The sequence below is a fragment of the Drosophila innubila genome (genome assembly GCF_004354385.1).
Source record: "Drosophila innubila isolate TH190305 chromosome 2R unlocalized genomic scaffold, UK_Dinn_1.0 1_C_2R, whole genome shotgun sequence".
NCBI lineage: Eukaryota > Metazoa > Arthropoda > Insecta > Diptera > Drosophilidae > Drosophila > Drosophila innubila.
The window spans coordinates 10,265,184-10,275,762 of NW_022995374.1; the positions used below are offsets into that span (position 1 = coordinate 10,265,184).

General features: G+C 38.2%; 1 protein-coding gene across 1 annotated transcript; it reads right to left on the minus strand.

Moving 5' to 3' along the window:
- Nucleotides 1-3,895: 3,895 nt before the first annotated feature.
- On the minus strand, nucleotides 3,896-9,522 carry LOC117785007 (long-chain fatty acid transport protein 4). Its single transcript, XM_034622878.1, has 4 exons — nucleotides 9,412-9,522; nucleotides 6,775-7,024; nucleotides 5,248-6,712; nucleotides 3,896-4,352 (listed from the first exon to the last, which is right to left on the minus strand). Coding segments are annotated over exons 1-4 (2,025 nt in total). The 5' UTR covers nucleotides 9,413-9,522; the 3' UTR covers nucleotides 3,896-4,043.
- Between the last annotated feature and the right edge of the window lie 1,057 nt (nucleotides 9,523-10,579).

A 10,579-nucleotide genomic window follows, 5' to 3' on the forward strand; every position in this document is an offset into this window, starting at 1 on the left:
ACCAAAAATGCCAAACGAACCGTTTGCTTATTGGCAATTTCGAATGTACCGCCTGAAAGTATGCAACATATTTTGCTTTGCAGGCTCTGTCGGCGTTGACGTCGACGTCGACGCTGGCGCTGGCACAGCCAATGCCGCACATGCTGACTGCAGTTAATTACAAAACTGTCAAATCCAAAAGGTGCCACGAATCAACGAGCCAACGAAAACGAACGAAGCAGGCAAACAAACAAACAGCGCGGGCACACACACACACAAGCACACACATACACATACACACTGGCAGTGGCATGCCAAAAGCAGCAGCAGCATCCAGTCAGCCATTTCCAACATACACACACACACACACACACAAGGACACACAAACACACAGACATATACAGTGAGAGCAAGCAAATAGGCAGATCAGCCAACAGCTGCCAACGTATGCGAAAGCTCACAATAAAAATACAAATACAAACAAAACAATTGGTAAAAGGCTAAAGGGAAGGGGAAGGGGAAGGTGTCGAGGGGAAAGGAACGTTGTAGGCAGTTGCATTGTGTGAACTTTTTGATGTGCGCCTGTGTGTGTGTGTCGAATATAATTTTGCAGTATTGTTGTATTAAATGATGTCAACAACAGCCGCCCAGCTGAGCTCGAGTCGCAGTCGCAGTCGCTGCCGCAGTCGCCGTCGCAGTTAGCGCCACAGTTTCGATTCCTGAGCCAAATCGAATTTAATTGCATTGCCGCACGTTGGCTTTTAATTAATTTTTGTTGGGCAACTGCTGCAGATGCAGTTGGGCAGCATTTACCGCACACTCAGCCACACACACACACACACACACACACATACACTCACAGTCACACACCCACAAAACAAACTAAGCAAAAGCCAACAACAACGACAGCCGGCAGTTGAAGCTCGGACAGGGCAACATCAAACGTCACGCACAGGTGCAATGTAATTAGCACGAAACGCCAGAGCAACCAAACAGTCGCCAGAGGGGCAGAGGAGAGAGAGGAGAGAGAGACAGAGGCAGCGACAGCGGCAGCGAAAGGGCAAAGGATAGCGGCGGCTGCGTGCAACATAAAAACAAAAGCAAGCAAAACCTTTAAGCCCAAATGCATACAAGCAGCCAGAGCAGAACAACAACAACTGCCCGAAAATTAAGTCAGCATTTCAATGGGGCGCTCTGAAAATACCCTGCAAATCTATTAACGAAAATAACAAATAAATTAAAAGTGATTAACAAATTTACAGAATAGAATTCGATTTTCTAACTTCAGCAGCTGTGCTGATGTAAGTATTGACAATTAAGAATAACAGAAGAAAATAATTGATATAGATTAGTGTTAGACAATACGGAGAAGTTGGAAATATCCTTTATAATGAAATTTTTATGCAGAAAAGTTGCTTGCATAAAAGAATTAGTATCAGTTAAGAAAGAATTCAAATAGAGAAAATTGTTTAAATTTGTGAAGGATGGATAAATAGCAGCAACAGTTAAAATTAAAGTTAAAAACAGAGAGAAATTCGACTTTTGCTTTATAATCATTTTTTATGCAGAAAACATACTTGTAAAGATGATAAAACTTAGTATCTGATGAGTTCCAGTTTGAAAAGAGAAACAATATTTTATTCAAGTACATTTATTTATGAAAAATGAAGGATCAGTCTATATAACTGTTTCCAAAAATAAGAGAGCTTTAAATTAAAAGATAAAACAGCTTCTTAGAGAACTTGAGAAAAGAAAAGAAAATTATAAGCGGAGTGACAAAAATTAATTACTGAGAGCTCGAGAAGAGTGTTGATAAAAATAATAGAAACAAATTATATCAATTGATATCGACTAAAGACGTTACTCTTGTAATGTGAGAGCGTTACATACTAAATAAAAAAATTGATGTACCGTCATTTTATTGGGGGCAACAAGTACAATTTCAATGTGGAGTAGCAACAAAAAGGAGCCCGTTTGGTCGTTGTTCGCCTGGCAGCGTTTTAATAGCTTTGAAATTCCAATGGCAGCTGTGGCGCCATCCGCCAACGCCCAGCGCCCAAAAAATGAAGAAAAAGAAACGGCAAGAAGCAGAAACAGAGCGAGAGAGAGAGAGAGAGAGAAGGAAAGAGAAAGAGAAAGAGAGAGACAGAGACAGAATGAGACGGAGAAAAAGGCAATTGCCGGCAAAGTCGTCGAACATTTTGAAAAATTATTGAAAAATTTTTAATTTTTCTCGCCAACAACAGCAACAACGAGAACAACAGCAACAACTGTTGCAATGGCTGCTGTGGCAACAGTTTTTGTTGTTTATATTTTTGTTGCTTTTATTGATATTAGCTATGCATGCGCTTTCCCCGCCAACAACTGCCATTTTGTTTATGACGGCGACGATGCAACCAGCTGAGGAAGCATGCAACATGGAGGGTAGCAAGGGCTGCCACGCCATGCGATGCCATGCCATTGACGATGGTGACAAAACTCGCACGACTCGCGTTTTGTGGCACTGCCACCTGCCCCAGCTGCCAGCCAATGCAACTTTATGCGCATTTTTTAAGCTCACACAGATACATTGCAGTTGCAACATAAGCAACAGTTGCCATTGTTGTTGTTGGCGAAGTTTTGTTTTTTGTGTGTGGCACATTCGCGGATTGTTGATAGGGTAATTGATAACATCATGAGTGCAAAGATGGCTGCGGAAACAGCAAGAATTGCACAGTGAAACAAAACGATAAATACTCGTAGAATGAAATTAATAAGTTTCCTAATGGAATGCGTATAAATATATAAATTGTTTAAATTATTGTTGATTTTAATTCTTTGGGTTTGGCAGGATGTTTCATTTTTATAAATCAAAAATTAATTGCATACTTTTAGGATGATGGATTAAATGTCGTTCCAGCTCAGTTTCAAGTCTAAGAAGATCTTCCATTTTATATGATAAGGATACTTATGTAAATTGTAAAACTAAAACAGAAAAATAAAAATTAAATCCGAACTTTGGAGTTTTAGGCACTTTCAAAAAATAGTTTTACGGTATCCAAGAAATATTTAGATGCAAAGCGTTTAAAAAATGTGTTAATTCAAAAAAACTTAAACAAATTTAATAATAAGTTTAAATTCATGAAAATTAAATCTGAAAATATTATAAAAGAAAAGAATGAGTTCTTCCATCAAACATCGATGAATATATAATTATTTATTGTTATTTTAATAATTTCAACTTTGAAAATAAAATATTGTAATATACGATATTTTAATTCAACAAAATTATAAATGAGAAAGGTTTCTAGAGAAGTACGCAATCCACAGTCTGTCTGAAGAGTTTTTAAGAGTGCTCCGAGGCTATGCCGCCTCGAATGTGGCATCTTGCCGCATTTAGCCGTTAACTGGGATCCGATTCGATGTAAGAAAGGGCTTTGTTGGTATTTCTTCGTTTTTTATGATTGCCTGCCACAACTTTTTCGCCATTGATATTGGTGCTATCGACGCGACGCAACGCGACGTTGGCTGCGCAGCTTGTGGTTGCAACTCCAAGTCGCAACAGCAACAGCAACAACAACTCTGACTGCAACAGCATTGTTGTTGTTTGTATGGATTTTGCACATCGTTTATCTTAGAGGACGGCGAACGATTTTGTTGTTGCTGTTGTTGTTGCGTCGCAGCTGCCGCTAGCGAACGGAAATGGCGTTAATGTTGCAAGTGTAGCAGCAACAGCAGCAACCAAACGGCCACAGCAGCTGCCAATGAGCGAGAACTTAATCTTGGGGATTTAACACTTTCGATATATCTTTGCCGTGGCTGCTGTCTTGTGTGGTGCAGGGTGGTGCCGCATCCAGCCACCGGAAATGTATTGACGGCCATTATCGGTTCAGCTGCCATTTTTATGGCCAAGTTATGGGAATGAAACGCGCTCGGCTTTGGCTAAAGTTTCATCAGTCGTTTCTTTTAAGTGTTAAAATACATTTCAAACTATGTCTGCGTATGTATGTATGTGTGTGAGTGTGTGTGTCTATATATATATATACAAACTAGTTAAAGTCTAAGTGAGTGCCTTCAACAATCCCTTAGAGTCCTGCTGTGCCCGCCTGCAGTGATACAAACTGCTCCTTGCTGAGCTGCCGATAGACGCCATCACGATTCAGATAGTAAATAATATCCGTCACCCTCTCCAGATCGTATCCCTCCAGCGCCAGTTCGCGCTTCTTCATCTTGAATGTTGCTGTGCGCGGAATCTCGTCCAGCAATCGGATGAAGAGTGGACGTGCATATGGCGGCAGACTGCCTCTTATCACAATGGACAGATAATCCATGTCCACCTTGCGCGTCGGATCCACAATGGCCGCCATTCCAGCCTTGCCCTCAACGTGGGGTATCTGCAAAGAAAGAGGGGAAAGTACAAAATATATATTAAAATATAGGTTTTTTGGGCACTTTGAATTAATAGCGTTTCAGATTACTTTACATATTTTAAACAAAATTAACTTATTTTTCTAAAATATTTTGAAAAACAATAGATTGTTAAACCTTAGGATTAACTTAGAATTTATTGCTTTTAAAAACATTTGTACTTTATAAACTAAACGAATCGGAATGTTCTTGATATAGTGAGACGAAATAATTTAGTTTTGTGAGAAAAATACAGATTAAAAAAAAAGAGCTGAAAAGCTAGATTTTTAAAATAAAAGTAAAATAAAGTAAACATTGTAGCATTGTGGTTTTTAGGTATTGTGTCTTTTTTAAAGTGTTCTTTTAAGACAGTTTATTTTTGCAATTTAGTCTTGATTTCGAAAACCGCTTTTTAAATCAGTGCTTGCATTCCAAAAATGGATTAAACAAGTAGACAATTGTATAGCATTAATATATTTACTATTACGATGTCGGAAAATGTAAATAAAAACATTTATGCACATATACTTAATTTAAATAAACTAGTCTAGTAAACTAATCTGACTAGATTGCATAGCATCAATAGATTTACTATTTCGATATAGGAACAAGTAAATAAAAACATTAATGCACATTACTAAATGCTAAAAAACTAATCTATTCAATTTATCTGATTAAAATAAGGTAAATTGTAAATTGTAATAAACTGTGAGGGAGCATTATTATAAATAAATTAATTCATGGAGATTCAAGATTCTATTCCAAAGGCAATTCGAGTTTCTATTTGAAATGGAATCGACTTTGATTTGACATTTTCAATTAATGGCAAACACTTGAGTGTCTATTTTTAATTGGCATTTGTTAGCCTCGCTTTGGTCTCACCTGCACGCCGTAGACGACACAGTCGCTGAGTCCAATGCAGTTGGTGATGATGGCCTCCACCTCCTGAGTGGCGACATTTTCGCCACGCCAGCGGAAGGTGTCGCCGGTGCGATCCTTAAAGTAGAAATATCCCAAAATATCAGAGACGACCATGTCGCCCGAGTTGAAGTAGCAATCGTCCTTGGTGTAGACATTGCGCAGCAGCTTCTGCTCGGATGCCGCCTTGTCGGCATAGCCATGGAAGGCGCTCACCGCCCGCCTGGCATCCACCTGGCCCACCAGCAGACCCGGCTCCCCGGCAGCACAGCGCATGCAGTGTCCCTTGGAGTCGCGGATGGGTTCACCGGTGAGCTCATCGCAGCGAATGATCTGGACTGGATAGAGCCGGCGACCAAAGACGGGCACAAAGCCAATGGCGCCAATGCGATTGGTGATGTTGATCAGATTGGAGTTGCCCTCGGTGGCGCCATAAACTTCGCCAATTTGTGGTATGCCAAATCGAGAGACGAACTGCGTCCAGATCTGCGGCCTCAAGCCGTTTCCGTACATGAGGCGCAGCTGGTGCTGTGGACGCCGCTCCTGCTCATGGGTGTTCTTGTAGGGCGTGGCAAGGAGATAGCGACAGAGTTCACCAATGTACTGGGCCACGGTGCAGTTGTGCTTGCAGCAATCACTCCAGAAATTCGAGGCCGAGAACTTCTTGCGCAGGACGACAGTGCTGCCATTGAGCAGGGCGTTGCCCACGCCCACAATGCCGCCCGCCGTGTGGTACAAGGGCAAGGGATTGTAGATCACATCGTCGCGATTCAATTGCAACATGTAGAAAGTTCCCGCGGACATGAATAGAAATCGCAGATTCGTGATAACCGCCGCCTTGGGTAATCCCGTAGTGCCGGAGGTGTACACATAGAGCAGCTTGTCCCGGGCAGAGCCCAGCGAGCTGTGGCTGAGGGGCAGCGGCGTCTGTGCGGAGAGAGCAGTGCTCAGCTCCGTTGCAGCTGGCAGCAGTTGATGCTGCTCCGTGGTGTCCGTGTACTGGTAGATGGGCAAATCCAGGGATGGCAGCGATTGCAGGACGTCGCTCAGTTCGCTGCCCACAATCAGGGCACAGGCCTTGGCCACACGGATGCAGTGCAGCAGGGAGTCGCCACGCAAATGGGAATTGATCAGCGCCGTGATGACGCCCAGCTGACTGAGGCCCATCCAAATGCAGGTGTACTCCACACGCGTCTCCATCAGCAGTGCCACACAGTCGCCACGTTGCAAGCCGCGCTGCTGGAAGTAGCCTGCCACCTTCTGGCTGAAGAGCAGCGCCTGGCCGAAGCTCAGACGACGCTCATCCATTACAAAGCAGATCTTATTGGGCTGCTCGCGTGCCTGCTCCTCGAAGCAATGGGCAACGGTGCAACCCTTGCGATCCTTGCGAAGCAGATAGAAGTTCAATGCCGCAAATCGATGAAATGCTCTACAGATATGCAACAAATTCTTGATTGATAGATCATTCATTCAGTAATAGCGACTACTTACAAGAAATCCCTGTGAGCAGTCATCACCAGAGCGTAGACATTTGTGGGATTCCTGAGCATGAGGGCCATGAGGGCACCAAGTGTCAGGCTGGCCAAGGCGCTGTCCCAGCAGAACATGGCAAATACGAAGCTGGCAACGATCAGAATGCCCAATCTGGTGGCCAGCTTCTGCTTCAGATTGAGCTCCAGCAGTATCTCCATTTTCTTCTCGTCCGCCTCCGGCTCTCGTTGTTTTTGTTTAAACTCGCTCACTTTAAATTAGAGTATTTACATTATTGAATCAAAGTATTGAATTGAATTGACACTCCCCAGACATCTAACTAGATATCCCCACTGATTTCGCCAACACCTCGAGCACAATCCTCCACAAACAACGACACTGACTGCCACTGACAAAGCCCCTTCGGACCGGCCCCAACAATCTATCATATCCAACTGCTTATCAGTTCGCCCTGATACGCTTTTTACCACCAAGCATTACAGCAAATGCGGAGCGAAAACACCTTATCAAAGCTATACCATATACCATAGTCACAGGTGAGAGACCCACTGATTTCTAGGTGTGGGTCTGTGTAAAGCCAAGTGAACTTGTCATAAACACCAGGTATATGTGTTTGTTTGTGTGAAAAGTAACACATATCTCTTAACTTGATAAATGTTGAAAGCATGTACTAAAATGTTAAGAATTCATATATAAATAAATAAAAAATATAAATAGAATGTAAATATAACTATATGTTACATATTACTATGATGATAGTTTATTGAGCAATAGTTAATTTTAACTTATTATTTTATCAAAAATTAAAATTAAATAATTAAAATTAATTTTAATAACGTATTATTTTAAGGGGTAAAATTTAGAGCATTGACGAGTCTGCCATAATCTAGGACATACTTATTTTTTAAATGAAATTCATTAAATTAAAACTAAGATCATGCTGTTGCATTAACCAAAACAAGCTTTGCTCTGGGAATCATTAAAAATGAATTAACATCATAATTTCAATGAGCTAGTGCAATTCTCTTAAGTTCAAAGGCTAAATTGATATATTATTTCGCTTTCCTCTTTTCCGTTAGTTCTTTGGTTTCGTCTTATTTATTTACTAAGTATATTGAGCTATAATATTCGCATGATATTTATATATCAATTGATCGCAGTTCTGAATCGGAAGTCAGAAACTAAACATAAATTAATAACAACTGTTCAGTGATAAATCAATTCCAATGAACTTGTTTCTAATGTATTCTTTCCAAATGTAATTTGAGTATCTCTCTCAATGTTAACTTATAATTATAATTATTTTTCTGAACGATGATAAGTGTCTAATTTCAGTTTCAGAGGCTTTTATAAACAACATATATAAATAGTACAATTAGGCTAATTAATCCATAAAAATTCCTTCTGTTGATTCGCGTTAATCAGTTTATATTATGAAAAATTTGGCATCAATAATCCAATAAGCAAGTCGCAGCTGATTTCGCAGTCGCAGAATTCTTATCGTGAAAAAGCAAAACAAAACCGAAAGTACAAAAAACAGCTGCATATACAAATGAAAAGTCTGATAATAGTGAATATTGGATTAACGAGGGTACTATATATGTATTTGATTTATACATATGTATACTATACATCGTATCTTACGAGTTCTAAAACCCTATAAACTCTGTACTTATTTCTCTTCCTAACTTATGTTAATGTTAAACACAAGGGTTAAGTGATATCTTATGCCAACAACAACAACAACAACAACGATAAAATAGCGGTAACAGCAACAGGCGCCTGACAAAGTTCAATGCTACTTTAGAGATTCTATGTACGGCAGACAGACACTGCACAGTGGGCCACAAACGATTTGCATCAATTTTAATTAATCGCTTATATATTTTGATTAAAGTCTTTCAAATAAATTTAAAAATAATTTAAAATAATTGCTAAAATATTTAATTATTGCATTATAAATAACTTTATAAATAATTTAACTAAATTGCTCATATATTTTGATTAATATCTTTTAAATAAATGAATAAAAAATTCAAAAGAATTGCTAAAATATTTAATTATTGCATTTTAAATAACTTTATAAATAATTTAAATAAATTGCTCATATATTTTGATTAATGTCTTTTAAATTAAATAATAAATTATTCAAAAAATTTCCAATAATTTTTTTTTATTTTATTTTAAATAACTTAACAAATAATTTAAATAAATTGCTTAACAATAGTCAATATTTATTTAATATTCAAAGCATATGAGACTCACAGTGTCTTGAAATGTGCGTCATACATAAATATGAATGGCTTTTTGTTGTTGTAAGACTTGGCATCTATGCTATGCTAGGAGAGTCCGGGACCTTGACTTATTTCGTATGCAACGCACAAAACATTAAACGGTTCTACACACGCTCTCTGCCACTTGCTTAACTTGGGCGTCATGGCTAACTTGGCCTGTTTATACTACGCCTATAAGTATATGTATATTCAAGAGCCTGACACTGACTTTGGTTTCGATTCGCTGGCATTGCTAAACATAAAGACACTCAGCTGTCAGTCAAGCAACTAATTTACTTTTTAACTCCCGCCTGGCAGTTGCAGTTTTAACTATTGTTATCGCATTATGCATCAATTGACATACTTTTTGCACAATTCTCGTCACAACACAGCAGCAGAACAACAACAAAGCAATAGAATCACACAAAACAACCGCGAACAACCAAGGCGTTCTAATCGACAGCAACAACTAATTACAACTGAGCGGTAGCTGAGCGTCCACATCGCGTAGCCGGTTCTGTTTATAAAATCAAACAGTGAAAACACATGACTGAGAGTATTGCGTTGGAGTAAATGCCACTGAGAGAGCATCAGACCTATCAATGGGTCCAAAGATTCAATTACTCAAAAACAGGTTCGATTTCAAATCATTGCTACGCTCTAATTTGTTTAAAAATTACAATATTCCATCGGCATATTTCTTATCAAATGCTTGATTATAATAAGTAAATAAAAGCATAGGTCAAGATCAGATAAATATTTTAAGTCAAGAGAGCTTTTTTTTATTGCGAAAATTATGCGCATAAGAGCGGTATTAGCGTAAGCCTGTAAAAGTATGCAGTGCTTTTCCGATCTGGTTTGATTTGATTAGATTCCGGCATTGGGTATTTATCATATTTGGTACAAATTTTCGGATTTTTTTTTATTTCTTTGCTAGAATTTTTTAAATTTATGCATTATTTTTTTTTAGAACTTTCTTGATTTTTTGATATATTTTTTTTTTTTTTAATTAAATTTTCTAACTTCTATTTTGACGAATTTCAAATCTTCATTAAAATGTTTGCCTTAATTTTGTGTAATTTCGAATTTTAAATTTTCATCAAATTATTAAATTTATTTCAAAATATATTGCATTTTAAAATTTGAAACTAAAATAATAAATATCATAAGATCATAAAACGCATTGCATACTTTGCAGCGCTCGAATTTATTAATTATCAATTATATTTTGTGCTGTGGAAATATGACAACTCTCTGATTTGTTTAACAACAACAATATATATGCATACTTTTCTGCGCAACAATTAATCGTTTAGCAGATTTTTGTTGCCTACTTTTGTGCGCTGTCTCTTATTAAAATTTTGGCCGATACCAACTGGAGGATTAATGTTTTTAACATATTTATTATTTTACTAATATATTGAATTTATTTTATTATTTTGTTTTTTTACTAATATATTGAATTGCGCTGTTAATGCACATTTCAAAATCGTATATAAACGTTTTTATTTTAAATTATACGCATTTGCCTC

Excerpts from the sequence above, each read along its gene's own strand:
- LOC117785007 (XM_034622878.1), bottom strand. Across the intron at positions 6,713-6,774 it reads ACTGCTCACAGGGATTTCTT|AGCATTTCATCGATTTGCGG; the intron begins GTAAGTAGTCGC and ends GCATATCTGTAG. Across the intron at positions 4,353-5,247 it reads GTGTCGTCTACGGCGTGCAG|ATACCCCACGTTGAGGGCAA; the intron begins GTGAGACCAAAG and ends CTTTCTTTGCAG.